Genomic DNA, 18,724 nt, shown 5'->3' with positions numbered 1-18,724 from the left:
GGCTGTGGGTCACGCGTCTAGCAAGGACTAAATCGCAGGCAGATGCTGAGGGCCTTCATCCCATCCATCACAAATCGCCTTGGCAACCTCCCACGCCGTGCACGGCGCTCAAACTGCAATGAGTGTAAACCATTTATTGACTGATTTCAGCACCAACTATAACGAGTGCTCTCTGCGGGAACCAGCCCGTCACCAGCACTGGCGGAGCGTGCTCTCGTCAGTTCAGCTGACGACGGCGCGTGCTCCCGAGTGCTGAGTGCCCCCACTCCGCCGAGTGCCCGGCGAGTGTCCCCCGTCGTTGCGAGTGCCGGCACTTCGAGGCGGCATCGCTCGGCCACGGTCGGTGTTAACGGTGTTCGGCGACACGGTGCAGACGGTACTGATGTACCGTCACTATCAACAACTCACGATTAGGCTTCTAGCAGCTATAGTTACAAGAACATTACGAAAATGTAAACGCTGGTTTCGGGCTCGAAAACATCGGCAGGAAATAAATAGGACTCTGGCGAAAAGCGCCACGGAGGCAGCAATAAATTACATCCAGCACCGCCATTGCAAACGGTTATTCATTGCTCACACCGAGGGAAAACATTCGGAATGCAAATTTCTGATCACAATCCACGGTTGCCACGGCAACCGGCCGAAGTCCAGACCAACTCATGAACACCACGCACACTGTATCACGTTAAAGCACACGCCGTCCCCGTACCCCAGTGCCTTGCAACGACAACCAGTAACGTACGGCGTATCACAGATCATCTATCATTAACATCTTCCCACGCTCAGACGCCGGGCGGCTCGCGCGCCCCGGGGCATCGGCAGCTGTCGGGAGGGAACATTGAGGTGCGCAGGCGCCGGTGGCGCCGGCACTGCTCCTAGCGGTGAACACCGAACACATACGCCAGCAGCGCGCGGCGAGCAGCCTTCAGTTCGGTCCAAACAGCGTGCAAAATGAGATTCTTCCCGCCCACTCCACGCGTCTGCCGCTTTCCGTTCGTTGAGTTCCTGCGCCGGGCCAGGACATATCGCCGGTCGGTCGTCCGATCCCAAGCCCGCCACCTCTCGGCCGTCGGCTAGCCGAAGGCGGCGACGCGCACCGGCAGATGGGAGCACCGTCTACCAAGACAGTATGCCCATCCGCCGCCAGGGTGACTGGTGCGCGCCGCCGCCTTGGGCCTCATGCTAGCTGGCGGCGGCCAGCTGGGCCGAGCCGGGCCGCTCGTCGTCCAGCTTGAGGCGCAGATCCTCCTCCTCGGACGCAGATCCGACGCTGACACGCGGCGACAGGATCTGATGGATCTGCACCTGGTTGTTCAGCGACCGGTTGGAGTGCTTCAGCAGCAGGATCTGGCGGCGGGGGGGGGGGGGGGGGCGGCTCAGCAGGGCGGCGCGGATCGGGAGTGATCCACCAAGGTGTGACGGGCGGGGAGGCGCGGGGGGTTGTCGTGACGTCCCACGTAGTGACCGGGGAGGGGGGGGGGGAGGCAGCACTGACGCCGCACGACGCAGTGAAGGCGACCGCGAGAGTGACACATTGTCCCACACCGTGGGAGCTGGCTCACGGGGAATGCATCCACAGACTAAACCATTCCACCATATATGACAGCGTGGCGGCTAAAAGCTTCCAGTGGTGACCTGCCCCACTAAATACTTCACGTAATGCACCTTAAGTAATTAGGGTTAAATACACATACAACTTGAGAGAAGACCAGGCTTTTTCATCACACACTCAAATAAGCAAGCCTTCCTTAGAAATTGGAGTGAAAACAGCATACACCTGCTTGTTGCAAAGCATAGGAAACATGCATTGTCCTGCTATCGGATAGTTGTGACTTAAGACCTCACCCGTACCCCGAGTTCCAGAAGTGCGAACAGGTCTTGAAATGACAGCACAGTAAGGTACCACCCCACCCCGGAAACCTATATCAACTGATTATGAAATACTAAAAACACAGCCACTACCGGTTCAAGTACACTGAAACAATACGGTACAAACATGTAGCATATAACGTCTGGCCTTAGCCGCATGCGTTTATCTAGCATCATATAACATTGACAGCATATATATTGTCGATCTTCAATTTCTATATACTTTTAGTACAGTACCGTTTCATTTAGACACGTGCGGTCTGGAGTCCCGCAAAAAAAACGTTGAATCGATCACTATGCAATATAAAGATCAAGCTAAGCATGCTCTTATAAGCAGCTATAGCCATGCGTGCGCATCGTTACTCCTTAAGCATAACTGGTCTACGTTGATGGGCGCCATATGACCAACGTAGTCGGTGCGCCCCAAAGCCCAAATCATCATCATCATCATCATCATCGTCTACGTTGAAATTGGCGTCTTTTCTGCACGTTGGAAGTCTCTTACACCGACAGGTAGAGTCGGTACCAAAGGCACGGTGGCATAGTATCGTATTTTCACACGGCACACTGAGGTCGCTTCAAGCATACGGAGCGGCAGAACAATTCTAGCTGTTCCCGACGCTAAAACGCTAGAAACGAAAGAGAAGCGGGTGGCATTTCATCTGACGCGGGGCCGACCGTACGACGGAAGCACCAGCCATGCAGCGCGAGCACCGCGTCACGGCCCAACCGGCACTTACTCCAGACCCGTCCCGAGGCAGCACAGGGCGCTATAGGTGCTTGGGACGGAGGAAGAAGAGGCCAGGCAGGGGACCGCCCCACTCGAACATCGGCGACGGCAGAGGAGACGGGGAGGTCATGCTGGGCACGCGCACGAACGACAGGGGCAGCTGCGCCGGCGAGGAGGGCAGGGAGGGGGGAGACGGCGAGTCAGTGACCACACGCTGCAGTGCGCACGCGTGCGCGCACGCCGCAGTGCACAGGGTCTCGGCGCAGTGCACTGTGCTGGTGCATGTGGCGAGTCAGAGGAGACGGCGGGCAACAGCAGCACGGTAAGGTGAACACGGAAATTCAGGGGCTCCATCGGTCTCGCGCCAGCTCGAGATTGCAAAACGCAGGCAGTTGGTGAGCATATAGCGCGTGAGACATATCGCACCATATTACCAGACGGACAGTGGCGAAAAGTTCACGGTGACAAGAGACAGAGTGTGATGAGTGCAAACACGTCAACCAGATCTCTCCATGTGTTACCAACGCCCGCACCAGGTTAGGGCTTGGTGCCTCTGCCCACGGGCGCGGGAGACGCGCATGTGACGTCACACACGGACGCGCCTCGCAGGCGACCGCCCCTGGCGCCGGCTCACCTCGGCCTTGAGGTCGGCGACCTTGTCGGAGAGCTCCTTGACGCGGTCACTCTCGCCGACGCCATTCAGCTCGCCCTCCGCCAGCAGCTCGTGGTTCTGCGAACGCCGGACCACACAGCTTGCATGGCGCAACAGAACGCCAACGGGGGTGCAGCTGGAGAGCCGGCTCGCGCAAGAGGCTGTGCTAAGAAGCTTCACGCGAAATGCAGAAATGAGAGTGTACGGGCCTCTTATGCACGTTTTATGCTGAGCCCTGAACGTATGATCGGATTATGTCTGACGTTTGACAGTTATAGTGGAACGCATCTGAGCCCCCAGAATGAAAACCATTGGACAACACCGACGCAGATACAAAACAAAAATCACCTACCAAAAAGAAAGACTCAACAAAAATCAAACATGTTAATTTGCATTGTTAGGCGCTGTTTCAGCCTGTATCTATGACATGAAATCAACTCAAAAGTAGCATTTTCGGGCCAAATCCAGGCAAACCTGCGCCACAGACATACGATTTACTTCCCGGTGTTTACTCAAATGCGGCCAGCACTGCGCAAACAGCATGGTAAAGCAACTCAGTCAGGGCAGCGCGTAGCCAACCAAGTTCGTCGGAAGCGGTCCGCCATGCCGAGCACGTGCTGATCACGTGGTTTACCATGTTGCTTATGGCCAGCCTGGCTGCCGCATGCTCTACCTTGAGCTCCAAGCTACACAGCTTGTGTGTGAGCTCGGCCATGCACTGGGTGTGTTCGGCGTCCCGGATCCGGGCCAGCATCAGCTCCTCCTTCATCTGACGGAGAGCGGGCCGACGGCGCCGTCAGCGGTCTGTTTCTCACGACCCGGCTCCAGTTCAGCCCAGCGTCCGTGGTCGACACGGATCGGATGGCCTGGGTTCGACTCCCGCCGCGGGAGACTTTCACAGGTCCCGAATTTCACTCGGGGCTCTGGAGAAGCCCCATCCCTCCAGCCTTGCTGAAGCTGGTGACCTTTTTAACACAGGCGTTGACAAAAGGCACCCAAATTATGATAAAGGGGATCCCATTAAAGTTGAGATGGGCGCAAAACGACCATAGCAAATGGCGTGTCCTAAAACGCCAACAAATAAACAACAAAAAGATCCCGCTAAAGCCCTTCACCAAGTCACGTTTTCACTTAAAATGTGATATTGGCAAGCAAGTACAGCTTTAAAAATGCCCATATAGATTGCCCTGTAGATTTGAAGAAGCTTTTCCGGGAGACAACTGGGCTGGGATGAAGCAGGGGTCCGGCGAAAGGGAACCCTATCGCTGACAGCATCTGTCCAATGCGACACTGTAGTTGAAGCGACTAACGTGAGCTGGAATTGAACGCCGTCTCGAATGTTCTCGCGGCGTAAATGCATGTCGCTCGAAGCACACAAAAACTTCGAAGAAGTCGAAGAAGCGCCAGTGCCGTCCAGAAATTACTGGGTTTGAGGTGACATAGAGCGCTGAAATGTGTTTCATGGAACTGATAGCAAGAGCAGCAGGTCGCTCCCAGCGCGGCGACGACGCCTGCCTTTCACCACTAAGGCGCTCTTCGCATCTCTCGCATCCACTGGAGATTGGTCAGGCAGCACACACATAAGGCAAGGAGAGCAATCAGAGATGCACCTACTTCTCCACGCGTTTCCGCGAAGTTTAACGCAGTTCTACAACAGCAGGATTACCGTCAGTCGTGTGACATGCATGGTGCACATGTTTGCAGTTAACAGCAACGGAAACCGGCTCACTCTATTTAAAGCCTCTTTGTCTGGGGGAATCTCATTAGATAGCGCCACCCCTCCACTTACGCGTTTTTGAGTCATGACTGTGTTACGTGGTCTTATGAGATGGGGCCCGTCCCTCCAGCGGTCGTACCTTGGTCTGGAGATCGGAGAACTTCCTCTGACTGTCTTTGATCTCGTCTGCCTGACGTCTGTTTTCAGTCTCCAGGAACTCTACCTTCTCCAGAGTCTTCTTGTGCTCCTCACTCTGTCGCCGCAGCTGATTGGTGGTCACCTGAACCTGTGAGTCAATAGGAGGGCATATTACATTGCCGAGGAAGGATGACGCACGCTCGTCAATCGAGCTTTTGTTCCTAGTCCACAAAAATTAAAATAATGCTATCAATGCGGACCAAAAAACACCCAGCGTGCCACCAACCAGCGTAAGGATCACCACACCACTTTGTGACCACATTTTCAGCTGATGCAGTCACCAAAATTCTCCTTTCCAAACTTAAGCCTTTCCCTACCCGGGTCTCCAACCCACAGCCCACCTGCGTCTCCATTTCCATCATCTTGTTGACCATCTGCTTCATCTCGGCCACGGCCTCGATCTCCTTCAGTCGTGACGTCATCAGCTCGTCCTGCAGACGGGACGTGTCCTCGCTGCTGGTGCTCCAGAAGAGCAGCTTGCGCGCCGCCGTCGGCGTCCGCATCGTCGGCGTGTCCGGGCCGCCGGCGCCACCCGCCTCCACCGACATCTTCAGCTTCTCCTTCTCCTGCGGCGGCGGTGGCATCGTCACAGAGGTCACGGAGAGTGGCTGGGTGGCAGAGCCAGGTCCCTGAAGCATGTTCGAATTTTGAGCTATCTGTTACGTCACCGGCCAGCAACACATCAGAGTACGCAGTAACATGTCACCAACTGTAACACACCGGTCAGCGTCACCATCTAGTGCACGGTCCCAGCAGCAGAGTTTCACATGACCGCCGCTCGGCGGCGCTCGCACCAGCCGTCCGCCGGCCCACGCACCTCCAGGTGCCGCTTCCACATGACGTTGAGATCTGCCACCGTCTGCTGGAGCTCCTTGAGCGCCAGCACGGCGTCCGCCTCGCGCTGCTTGGCGGCAGCCAGCTCCTCCTGCAGGGCTGCCACCGGGTCCTCCGGCGGCTGGTCCTTGAGCTGCCGCAGCTCCTACGCGGCGAAGGTGGCGTCACGCACGGTGGTATCAGTCGGCAGCGATGGGAGACTGGTGTCAGCGTTGCAATCTTGGCGTGGTGATACCAGGCGCAGGCTCATCCAGAACAAGCGAAACGACTCGACATATCCCTGACACGATGCGGTATCCGTGATCAGAGACTAGTGCGAGTGTCATGGTCCTGACCAGTGATGCTAGAATCAGACTCGGCCCGAATGAAACCCATTCTTTGCGAGGGAAGATTTGACTTAATCACTCAACGCGCGATTATTCGCCTCCTTCCCCGCATAATTCCCCCAAAATATCAACTCATTTCCAAAAACATTCGGCGTAAAATCTGAGATCACAAGACGGGAGTGGCTCTTAGTACAGAGCACATATGGCGCTTATTCGCGGCTCAGGGAACGGCGGCCCCGGATCCCCCCTGCCCGAGCGAGTGCACCCTCACGCGTCCAGCCAGCACGCTGTCATGCGTCCAGCCAGCGCGTCCTTATGCGTCCAGCCAGCACGCTGTCACGCGTCCAGCCAGCGCGTCCTCACGCGTCCAGCCAGCGCGTCCTCACGCGTCCAGCTAGCGCGCCGTCACCCGTCCAGCCAGCGCGCCGTCACGCGTCCAGTCAGCGCGCCCTCACCTTGTCCTGCCAGCGCGTCCTCACGCGTCCAGCTAGCGCGTCCTCACGCGTCCAGCTAGCGCGCCGTCACCCGTCCAGCCAGCGCGCCGTCACGCGTCCAGTCAGCACACCCTCACCTTGTCCTGCTGGTCGCAGCGCGTTCTCACCTTGTCCTGCTGGTCGCAGCGGGCGCTCAGCTCGCGGATGGTGGCCTCGTTCTCGGCGTGCTCCAGCCGCACCTTAACCAGCTCGTCCTGCAGACATCGCATCAGCTCCTCCTTCTGCTGCAGCAGCTCCGTCTTGAGCGATAGCTCCTGCAGCGAGTCCTCGTTGGAGCTCTGCAAGAGAGGCCGGCATGGGCGTGAGGGAGTGCGACTCAAGAGCGCGAGGAGGGCGAGCGGGCGGTCAAAGGGTCATGTTGGGATGACCCAGTCCGAACAAAAGCGTCACACTGGGCGACACCTGCACTTGTCTCCAGCGAAACAGACTTGCTGGATGTCCCAGAAAAAACATGGTTGTTTTGAAATGAAGAGTGAGATTGGCCGCTAGGTTCATGGATCCATTAAAGTGCTGAGCACGGGTATGGACCGATCCACTTACGTGCATCCATCACTGCCAAACATCGTTGGGAATTTGTACATAGTCAAGACCTTTCAGCTCCCGCCAAACGTTTCTAAGTGGATTCTTTAGTCGTTGAGTAAAAACAACCAATCCAAACCTCAATTCATTCCCACAACGGTCTTGAAAACGTTATCAACTGCAACGCACCGCGGTACCACGACCGCCGCCACGCTCACCGACTCGTTCATCTGCTCGGAGAGCTTGTGGATGCGGGCCCGCGCCTCCTCCAGCTGCTGGGCCGTCTCGCCGCTGTGCTGGCGCACCGACTCGAGCTCGCGCTTGATGACGTAGCTGTGCTCAGCCTCCTCGGCGCGGCACACCTGGCCCTGGATGAGACGATCGGCCAGCGCCACCGACTCGGCCTCCAGGTATTCCACTTGCTGGCGCAGCAGCCGGTTCTCCGTCCGCAGTCGCTGACGAAGGAAGAGCGTGGTCAGGCAGGGGTCAGGCAGAGGTCAGGCAGAGGTCAGGCAGGGGTCAGGCAGACGTCAGGCAGGGCCCAGGCAGAGGCTAGGCAGAGATCATACAGAGGTCAGACAGAGGTCAGGCAGGGGTCAGGCAGGGGTCAGGTAGGGGTCGGGCAGAGGTCGGGCAGAGTGTCACAAATATAAGACAGGCATCACTGTTTCAGGAGACCTCAACATGTTCTGAACTCCATATCCAATAGCCATTGCAGTCGTCATGCCCAAAAAATGAAATAACCAGGGCCATGCACGGCCTTGTGTCCATCAGTTTGCTATCCCTGTTCGTGGTCACGCAAGTGTTACGGAGTTCAGCCATGCGAAGGTCATTTATGCACGCTAGTTACAGAGAGTTCCCTGAAAACTCTCCACCGTCGCTGACAGCTGCAGCAGCGCTCAAAATGTCATCTGCAGCCCGACAAAGGTCATATGGAGGTCATACACTTCGCAGTTCCTACGCTCGCAGCATACGGACGGTTCACGGCATGACAGCCGGCTCACGGTGATTAAACCCAGAACGGCGCGATTAGTTGACACACTACGGCCGTTACTTCGCTCCCTCATTCGCCCAGAGCACACAAGGGCCGCCTCTCGACCTACTCGGCTTCAGCAAAATGGTGCAAGCACGATCGCCGCGGCCTGAGCTCACCGGCTCCGGGACACTTTAAAAAGGTCACCCAAAGGTCCTCTCCGCCTCTCATCAATCTCGATGCTTATTCATAAGGCCAGCCACGTGACTTCGACGGGGAGGGATGGGTGGATCGTTCGGGCTGGGGCGCCGCATAAATGTGAGTGCACCACCACCAGTGCTTCCAAAGACTTATGCATGACTGTGTATACACGAATAAGGTTGTCTATAGGGACTTCGTGACACTATTCCAAAGCTGGAGTTTTCTCGTTTTATGTCTACCTACACCATGCGGCGAACAGCTCCCCCTCAACGACAACGTACCGTGAGATGCAGCAAAATATCATGCGCTTTCACGCTATGTCCACCAAACCTTACCATGGTGCCAGGTGCGGGCGAGTTATGAGATGAGTTTGCCGGGGCCAAGCGTGGAGTTTAATGAGGAGCCCGATGCTTCGTGGCTGCATTGCACACAAATTTCCAGGACAAGATACGCGCGTCAAGCACTCACCCTTAACTCTACTTGTTCCTCGTGCTCTTTGGTTTTCATCACAGTGTACTCCTTCTCCAGCTTCTTCATCCGCTTGGCGTTGTACTTGACGTTCTGTGCCAGCGTGAAGTGGTTCTCCGGGTCCGCCTCGAACTTCACTGGCATCTCTTTCTGGAAGTACTGTGGACGCGAGGAGCGGGATGAACTCCCTTCACACCGCGCGTCACACCGCTTCACACCACGTCACACCGAGTGTCACACCTCCCTACACCGCGTCACACCGCTTCACACCCTTCACACCGCATCGGGATGGGGACCGGAGCCAGACTGCGCAGAGACGCCGGCCTTCTCTGCACGACGCTTCGGATTCGAGAAATCACGGCCGGCAAGTGTTCAAATAGGTTGAAATGACAAAGCAGCTGGGGCGAGCATCTGCCAATGGACAAATGTAAAAAAATGCGCATGTGTGGAGGAGAATTGGTGTGGTCGCTAAAGCTCTGCCGCATGCCACTCTCCATCTAGACACAGGACACACGTTGTTGCGGTCTCTCGAGTTCTTGTCTCAGCTAATAGGTAAGATGATATTCATAGACAACAAATTTGCATTCCCTGACAACGCGCAGGGTGCGAGGGGTCGCATTGGCCTCATCGGCCCGACATTGTCAGCACCAGTCGACCCGCTGAAGCCACGTGCCCAGATGCATCGCCCCCCAAAATATCTCGCTGCAGAATGGACGCATCATTTTCGAACCCAGACCGTACATTCTGCGGGGTCCCGAAGGCCGTTGGCATGTTCTCTCCCAGGACCTGGCCACCCGCCAGCCCGCGAGGCTGGAACCGCAGCGGCGAGGCGTCGCCGTCCGCTCCGCCTCCGGCCCGGCACAAGTCACGGCCGAAACAAATGAAACGGGCGCCATCCCAGCATGACTTGTGACCCCAAACGACGCTGAGGCGCATCCGGGGATCCCGGCACGGTGATTCCGTCCACGCCGGCGGCAATTTCGGCCGCCGTTCCATGCCGAATAAGCATCGACGTTCGGGGCGACGAATCGCGCGAGACGGAGGCATCGCCTCCGTCGGCTTCCATTTCTCGCGTCAGCGGCTAGGACAGGGTGATTCGGCGTCAGCCGGCCGTGCCGAGGCAAACAAAGATGGCGGCGCAGGACGCGGCGGCCCGGTGCTGCTGTCGGTGCCGGTACTCGGAATTAAGCGCGGCGCTGAATGGAGAGCTCTTGAACCGGGAGCCGGAGGAGGCGGCGCGCGGGTGATACGTGAGGGCGTGGGTGGCTGTTCTTGAGTCGCGAATGAGCAACAATTACGCCATTGTCATGAGCAGCGGACAATGACGTTTCACGGGCATGTTGTGAGGAGGAACCCAGTGGTGACTTTCACTCCACCGAAATCCGGGTCGGTGACCGTTCGAAAGGTGCGTAGCCTTGACTGGGCGAAATGCATCGTCTTCTTATGTGGAGCAGCACACCATGGACGCATCGCTAACCGTTTCGCAATCAGAGGATCGCATGTCCTCAACGGCTGTGAGTGACCTCCAGCGTCCCTGTAGCGACGCCGGGTCACTGACCTATCGATGACACGCGACCCTGGACGCTCGACCGGCCTGTTTTTGTCTCGCTCTTCTGTTTGTCGAGCTCCAGAGCACACATCGCTCGCGCGTTGGCCAATTCACGCCCGCGTCCAAACAGCGGGTGGCATGTAAACGAAGCGCCGACAACGACTGATCAATTGACGAGGTCGCACGATAGGAGACTGCTCACCGGTTTCCCTGACAGTCCAAGCGCCAGACTCCGGGCCAGTCCTGATGCGTCATTGTGCGGAAATTTTGCGTAGCACTGCGCCAGTGTGCGGAAAACCGAGTGTAGCCGGCACGTAAGCGGGCGAGCGACGGCCCTTTACACATCAAACTCAACATTCCACAGCCCGTACCACCCCTAGCGACAACTTTATTTCCCACCAGCCCTGGCTTCCTCTCGAAGCGAGTCAGCATGCACCCACCTTCAACATGCCCTCCATGTCCTGGCTGAGGATGTCGGCCTTGCCGACGATCAGGATGGCGACGGCCAGTCGGAAGATGACCTCCATGCCGTCCGAGAGGAACCAGTCCATGACGCGGCTGGCCAGCGGCAGCGGCAGCGCCGTGGTGAACAGCGTCAGGAACCACGAGCTGGCGTACATGGACGTGTGGAACGACTGCGACTGGAAGTGACCGTGCAGCTCCGGCAGCTGCTCCTGAAAGCACAGTCGGCGGGTCGCGGTCAGCGTCAGTATCAGCGGGTCAGAGTCAGCAGGTCAGGCCCAGGGGGTCAGTGTAAGCGGGTCAGTATCATCGGTCAGGGTCAGCGGGTCAGGGTTGGAAGGCCAGCGTCGACGGGTCAGGGTCAGCGGTTCAGGGTCAGCGGGTCAGGGTCAGCGGGTCAGGGTCAACCGGTTGAGGCCAGCGGGTCAGGGTTAGAAGGTCATCGTCAACGGGTCAGCGGGTCAGGCTCAACGGGTCAGGGTCAACCGATCGGGCTCAGCGGGTCAGGTTTAGAAGGCCAGCGTCGACGGGTCAGAGTCAGCGGATCAGCTCCCGCAAGCGCGGGTAGGGGAGGGGAGGGTAGGCTTCTTCAAGCTGCAGAGCGGCGGGATGCTAGATTACTAGATCCTTGATGACGTGGCGAGGGTGAAAGAGCAGCCCCGACAGCTCTGCCAGCAAAAACGGCAGTAGTGGCAGGTCCGTATGGGTGCAAAAGAGGGCGGGGCTGACCGTCAGCAGGTGGCAAGTGGCAGGAGGGGGGGGGGGGGGGGGCGGCCTGCCAACGCCAGACATGGAACATTGATGCGATTCCTGCCCCAAGCCGGGATGCAACAGATATTTGAACTTTCGCAATCGCAGGTTTCCGCGAAATATGGACTCCAGACATGAAGGACCAGGGTATGTTGGCCGCAGAGCTTCCATAAGAAAGAATTCGCGAGGATTTCAGACCACGCACAGTTTCATTTCAACACGTCATCTCACACTTGCCACGTGTCACTTGTAGCTTGGTGCCTGCCCTTGTTCCCACACACTGTCGATAACCCTGGGAGAATCTCGGCAGAGGACAGTGTGTCACTTCTGCAGGCTTGACAGTCGGCTGCATGGACCGTTCACAAGAATACATCGGCTGCTGCCTCCTCGGGTCCTGAATAGTTGAGCCGTGATGTGGTCTGAACAAAGGACAGAGGTAGAAGGCGTTTTTGTTGGGACAAAGATTCAAGTCTTTAGCTCTGCGGAGATTTTAGACATTCATTCCCTTCACGACGGCCTGATCCGGCGCTAGTCGTCAGCGCCGAATGCATTAAGCTGCCGTCCCATCCCTCGTTTCCAATTCCACGTTAGCATGCCTGGCTTATAGCCCGGCCGAGATTTCACCGCCGAGCCAAGTCAGCTGACTGCCGTCCAGCCTCTCAGCTGGCGCCAGTCAGCTGGTCAGCGGTTGGCAGAGCGCCAGCTGCCTGCAGACAATGGGCAGAAGCCGACGGCGGACCGCCCCGGCTCCGGGAGGTCGTGCAGCTTTAATCGGCCCGGAGCCGGCCGGGTCAGCTGCAGGGCGCTGACCCCGTGACCTCAGCCGTGCGAGGTGAGTGATCGCTCCGAAAATTGGACCTGGCGCGGCTGCGGGACCGCATCTGGACCCGGGCGGGGCGCGCCATCCGTTTCTGGGAGACAATCTCACGGCGGGCGGCCCTCTGCCCCCCCCCCCCCTCCCCCCCGCTCCCAGCTGTCGGGTTCAGCGGGGCCTGGCGGGGGCCGCTGGGAACGCGAGAGCCTTCAACTCAGCCGGGCGGAAACGAATCCCAACTTTGCCACCCGCACCTGCGACCCAGACAGGCGCCCCGACAGGATGAAGACGAGCGGTGCTCAGACGTCTTGCTCGGCTTGAGCATCGAGCAGAACCGCTCGACCTGCGGGGAGCTCACGTCGCTCCAGCAACACTTTTGCCGAAAATAGATAGCGTCAAGTGACACATCCCGCAAAGGGTCCGCGCTCTTGCTGACATTCCTTGCGTGCTCACCGGCGCAAACAGGAACGTGCCAGCCGTGTAAGTGATTTATGTGTTATCACGGGCATGCCGCCCGTGCGAAGGCGATTAACCGCGAGAAATATGACCTTCGAGGGTGTAACGGGCCATCAAATGAGATACTTACCACGGGTTACGATCTCCCTCCCCCTCGCCCACGTGCCTTCCAGCGCCCCTCATCTCTACCCCGTCTCGTGCCCTCTACTTTCCCCGCGCCCTCGGCCCTCATCACTGATCACCAGCGATGACCGAGCGCCACCATTGGACAGCGTCTGCCGTGCGGACAATGCCGCAGCCAATCCGATGCTGGCACGCCGTCCACGCCCTTTCATTTCGGCGTCCTGCCGTGAGCTCACGCGCGCATCACCAGCTGACGGGCGCCGACTCCCTCTGACCTTCTGGCGACCCCTGCAGCCCCACCCGAGGTGCCCAGCACGCTCACGTTGGTCCCGGCAACTGTGATTCAAATGTCAAATGTGATTGCAGATCAAATGTGATTATCTCTGGACATGGGCGTTGTGCGTTGGGAAATCAATTTCCCGGGTACTAAAACGAAGAATAAAAATTATAACTGGGTAGTGGGCGGGTTGCATCTCCGTCCCCCTTCCTTGGTGTTTCAGTTTCACTCAGAACGCTCGATAGCCTTGTTTGTAATGCTTGCAAAGTTTGCAATTTCCTATTGGTACTTGCAAGCAGTCAGACTGCCACCGTCGTCATTTACCTGGACCGGGACTTCCAGCTGGTAGGTCAGACTGCCACCGTCGTCTTTACCTGGACCAAGACTTCCAGCTGGTAGGTCAGACTGCCACCGTCGTCTTTACCTGGACCAGGACTTCCAGCTGGTAGATGCAGACGCCCAGCTCGGCCATCGACGGCTTGAACATCTCCCGCATGCGGTAATCCTCCATCAGCTTCACCAGCACGGCGAAGGACTCCTCCTCCGGCATCTGAAGACATGCGAGGCTCATTAGGACGGCACGCGACTCATCTCCAAAGCGGGAAAAGACATTTCGATAGATCCGTCCTCAGAATGATTTTCAGTTTGATAGACCCCTTTGGATGTTACTTCCTTTTGGTCCATTTTGCGATTTCAGTGCGTGCCTCCTCCATGCACTTTAGATAGTTCGACTGCGCACCGTTGACCGTGTTAGTATTGTAACAGCAAATTGCTTCCAGGCCCCTTGAAGGCTTTTCCGCGTGTGGTAATCTCGCGAGGTAACATGAACATATCGGCCATCCGACGGTGCACACATAGCCCATCCGTTCAATTTGCTTATTTAGCAGCGCACCGCATCTGTCTTTCTCGGCGTTGGAGTCAATGCCATGTCATGGCACTAGATCTTAAGCATACAATATGTCCTTCTGCAAGTCACTGTGCACTTAAACGCGCTCGAACAACATTGAAAAACGAATTCCCACAACACACGTGCCAGTCAGACACCTAACGTGGTCAGACACCTCGCAACTGAAGAGCAAGCCTTGTATTTCTCCCCGCTCGGCCCTCGCCCTCGCATAGCATGCCATCCAGTGACTCGGCAATCGCTCTTGGTCGGACCGCGGCGATGTTTCCGACGGTGCGCCGCCGCGGGCGAGCGGACGCTTCCGGCGCACCGGCGTCGTTTCCGGCGCCCTCGTCGACGAGGCCGACGCGAGAAAAAGCCGGATGTTCGACATTGCTGATGTTCAGGCGGCATAACTCGGGACCGGCCGACGATGCGCGGCGTAAAAACATATTTACGACGGCGCCGGCCGATGGATAGGCAGCCGCTGCCAACTGACGAACGAGACCCGCAGTTGTGTTCGAGGCGAATGCGACGCACGAACGCGGCTGCCTCGCCGAATCAGCAAATCATGGATGCATTCGGCATGTAGAGGCGTCCGCATACGAATTGGGCACGCGTCTGCAATCGCGCACAGAATCAGCGGGTGCATTCGTTGCATTTTTTGTATCTAGTTATTGGATACAAATGTTCACTGAGATGAAGTCGGCATGTTTCATTGGTCCAAAGCGAGATGTCGAAAAAAGCGAGGTGTCGGCAGTAGCAAGTGCATTGTTGAAACTGGACGGCGTGCGCCGCCACAACTCAATGTTGCAGGTTCTACCGTAAATCCGATGCAGGTATGCATAAAACTCCTGCAATTGTCGCGAGCAGGATACAACGGTTGCAATCTACATGATCAGCATGTCTGCATGATCAGCGAGTTTGATTATGGAAACGCTGCATTATGCATTTAATTTGGTATATGGTCTCGCATGCATCCGGCGCGACTGCAGTCATCTGACGTCATTGCGAGTAGATGACGTCATGTGCTCGCGCAGATGGCCACAAGGCCGGCTGTGTTTGTGTAGACCACACGTCATGTCATGCTGGACAACGCATCTAAACTGACATGTTTGTTGTCGGGTGCCGGAGTGTGATCACCAGCCCCGTGCTCCGACGCCGCTGACAAACACATCAGCACTGGGTAGTATCAGCTCCATACTCCGACGCCCGCCGACAACAGATCAGCACTGCTGAGCGCCAGCTCCGTGCTCCGACGCCCGCCGACAACAGATCAGCACTGCCGACCACCAGCTTCGTGCACTAACGCCCGCTGACAAACTCCGTGCACCGACGCCCGCTGACAAACACATCATCACTGCTGATCACCAGTTCCGGGCGCCGACGCCCGCTGACAAACGCATCAGCACTGCTGAGCATCAGCTCCGTGCTCCGACGCCGGCCGACAACAGATCAGCACTGCTGATCACCAGCTCCGTGCAGCGACGCCCGCTGACAAACGCATCAGCACTGCTCGGATGCCGCCGCCGATCAATGACGGTCGGCACAGCCCATCCGTCAATCCGTTCGCCAAGCGGCACGGCACGCACAGGTGGCTCAGCAGGGGGCCTGCAGACCCGCGGCAGGGTACGGCGACGACCGGGCAGACGTAAGGCGAGGGTACCGCCGGACGGCGAGCCCGGACCCGTGAGCGCCAGGTACAGAGAGAGAGCGTTTGCAGTCCGTCTCCATCAAGTGCGTCCGCTATTGGTGAAGGTTTCGGGGCGCACCAAAACCGACCGTTTTTTTTTTAACGCGTAGCGAAATGCATCTCTCATATAATTTGTCAAGTGGCGAACTCGCCAAGCTACGGCCCACTGATCCCTGTCGGCCATGACACCAACTGTTCGTGTCCGCGCATCTCCAGCTTTACCGTCAGCACTGATCGACGTCAGCTGACCAGGGCGCTGACCTCAGTGATCGACTGACCTGCATCAGCAGCAGACCGACGATGAAGGCGGTGCCCTGGCAGTACCCGACCTCCCGGTCGTGCAGCGAATACGCCTTCATCACGTTGAACAAGCTCTCCTGGCCCATGCCGTTCTTCTCCTTGAAGAAGTCATGCTCCGGGTACGTCCTGGCGATGTCCCGCCGGATAGACTGCAACAAGGTCACGAACGGTCACACAAGGTCAAGATGAGCTCCGCGAGGTCATGGTGAGACGCACCAGGTCATGACCGGGTACGTCCTGGCGATGTCCCGCCGGATAGACTGCAACAAGGTCACGAACGGTCACACAAGGTCACGATGAGCCACGCGAGGTCATGACGAGACGCACCAGGTCATGACCGGGTACACGAGGTCAAGATGAGTTATCCAAGATCACGACCGGGCATGCCAGATCACAACCGGTCACGTGAGGTCACCACGAGGCATGCGAGGTGACGACCGCGCACGTGAGGTCAAGACCGGTAGTGGTGGTGGTGATTGGGGTTTTTGGGCGTGGCGACTGCCGCGGTCATATTGCGTTCGGGTTAAGATCGGTCACGCGCGGACTAGAAGGGCCACCCGAGGTTACAATGGCTTACATGGGGTTACGATCGGTCGTCAGAGGTCACGACGGGTCACGCGAAGTCAGCTGTGACACGGTCAAAACCGCGCGAATAACGCGCTCGACAACTCGTCACAGACTGCCGTCCAGGTGGACGGACTAAAGTATACAAGATCAAATGTCGGCAGGAAAACGCAACCCGAGCAGTGATTTGTAACATAGAGAAAGTGCTGCTATTCTGCCACATGACAGACGAACAGGAACCTCCATGAAACAAACACAACATGTATACGTATGCCCGCTTATGTTCGTTGAAATAGCCTATGCGGAATGAAATCAGCAATCGCCGCCATTTGTAAGCAAACTCAACGCCATTTCATGCTAAGCGTGTTGGTCATACATTTTCCGATCACTGGAATGTATTCATGGCCCTTTTTCGACAGCTCCACTTTTCCTTTCGTGTGCACACATTTTCCTTTCACGTCATGAGGCACGTCGCCACATTGCACTTCGCCTTGAATCAATGACGATGTTAAACATCCAGTTTGTGTCTATAAGGCACATGCAATTTTAAAATTTGCGGGACTCAGATTGCGCGGCATGAAATAAAAGAAGTATCAAAAAAGCTTTCTTCCATGACCAAGCCTAGAAGCCTAGTACTATCACCGGCACACAACAGCGCTTTAACTTTAAGGCAATCAAGGCAAAACTCGTCCAGCAAGTCGCACCGCATTACTTTGAAAGTGTTGCACTCACTCCTAACTTGGCAACTTAAACCTTGAGCACATCTTTAAATCTACTGCCATCTCAGCAGCCTTTTGTGATGCCAAAGAACCAGCAAATACTCCAAAGACTCGATATAATCTGATTGTATATAGGATAAGTCGATATTTGATTTGATTTCCCTTTCTAACCGGTGAGGGGAGCCGCGCGTAAAGCGTCTTATGCTATTTGTCGCCGTGATTCGGCGTGTTGTTGCCGTGTTGTGGCCCGTGTTGTTGCCAGTTGCCGTCGCAGCAGTGCTATCGGCAAGAGTGCGGCGTACAACGACAACAAACTCGAATAATCCCAACACTCCACGCATTGAAACGACCCGCTGGTCGGCCCAGCTCCGGCTCCCAGGGCGCCCGGGCGCTTCCGGCGCCTTCAGCCTGAACGTCCGCCTTCCGCCTGGTTCGTGCAGGCGGTGGCAATGGGCCGACAATGCCCCACCAGTCCCGCGCTGATAATGGTATCTCCACCGCCGCCACTTGCTGAATAAACATCTCCCTCGCGCCGGAGGTGCCCCACGCAAAGTGGTGCCGCGTGCGGCGGAGCGACGCCTGCGTATTGATAACGTCTGCGCTGAACGCGCTCGCTTTGAGCGCGCGGCTCGTGAGTGGCGTGCTTCGAGCCTTGGCTGATGGACAGCGGCCGTGCAGGGTAGGATGGCCGCTCGCCGCGCACCCTGCGGCGCCGCTGTCGACGGGATCTTAACATGATCAGCAGCAGCCGTAAGTCGGCTCAGTATACGCCCAGCCGCGTATCAAAATGCGTGTATATATGTATACGCCAGACGCGATGGAACTGCAAGCGCACTCGCGCGCTCAGTGGCGGACACAGGCACCGCCGGTAGGTTTTTTGTTTACAAACTATGCTTGGATCAGCTATCCCAAACGACCTGCAGAGCATTCTTACGCTCACGAGCAGAAGTCGCGGTCAACGTCTCAGCTTTTCGTTGTTCAGGACCCGCCACTGCGATTACCCCGCATAGCCAGGGCGTGCGAGCCGTCAGCGCCATTCACAGAAGACGCCTCTGCCCCGCCGTCGCCGCCGCCGGCGCCCCGGGCCGCCTCGGCGTCGTTACGTAATGTGCTGGCCCTGTCGACCACGCCAGGCAGCGACGCCCCTTCCACG

At 57.3% G+C, this 18,724-nt stretch overlaps 1 protein-coding gene across 3 annotated transcripts in view; it reads right to left on the bottom strand.

Annotated features, from left to right (window-relative positions):
- Positions 1–119: 119 nt before the first annotated feature.
- The window catches only part of LOC119095584 (ecotropic viral integration site 5 ortholog), a 96,652-nt gene continuing 78,047 nt past the window's right edge, over positions 120–18,724 (bottom strand). For 2 of the 3 annotated variants that reach the window (XM_037218441.1, XM_037218439.1), the window contains 12 exons: positions 16,267–16,437; positions 13,837–13,962; positions 10,971–11,204; positions 8,982–9,140; positions 7,558–7,794; positions 6,928–7,098; positions 5,984–6,145; positions 5,508–5,732; positions 5,108–5,254; positions 3,925–4,020; positions 3,234–3,329; positions 120–1,347 (listed from right to left, as the gene is read on the bottom strand). In XM_037218441.1, the coding sequence (XP_037074336.1) occupies positions 1,183–1,347; positions 3,234–3,329; positions 3,925–4,020; positions 5,108–5,254; positions 5,508–5,732; positions 5,984–6,145; positions 6,928–7,098; positions 7,558–7,794; positions 8,982–9,140; positions 10,971–11,204; positions 13,837–13,962; positions 16,267–16,437 (1,989 nt within the window). In that variant the 3' untranslated portion in view covers positions 120–1,182. Of the gene's footprint in view, positions 1,348–2,609; positions 2,760–3,233; positions 3,330–3,924; positions 4,021–5,107; positions 5,255–5,507; positions 5,733–5,983; positions 6,146–6,927; positions 7,099–7,557; positions 7,795–8,981; positions 9,141–10,970; positions 11,205–13,836; positions 13,963–16,266; positions 16,438–18,724 lie in introns of all 3 variants that reach the window. The other variant, XM_037218440.1, reaches the window with a different exon arrangement.

This window comes from Pollicipes pollicipes, unplaced genomic scaffold (genome assembly GCF_011947565.3).
Source record: "Pollicipes pollicipes isolate AB1234 unplaced genomic scaffold, Ppol_2.1 Scaffold_4219;HRSCAF=4965_pilon_pilon_pilon, whole genome shotgun sequence".
Lineage (NCBI taxonomy): Eukaryota > Metazoa > Arthropoda > Thecostraca > Pollicipedomorpha > Pollicipedidae > Pollicipes > Pollicipes pollicipes.
The sequence above is the reverse complement of the archived record's forward strand: the minus strand, read 5'-3'. Positions and strand labels throughout refer to the sequence as shown.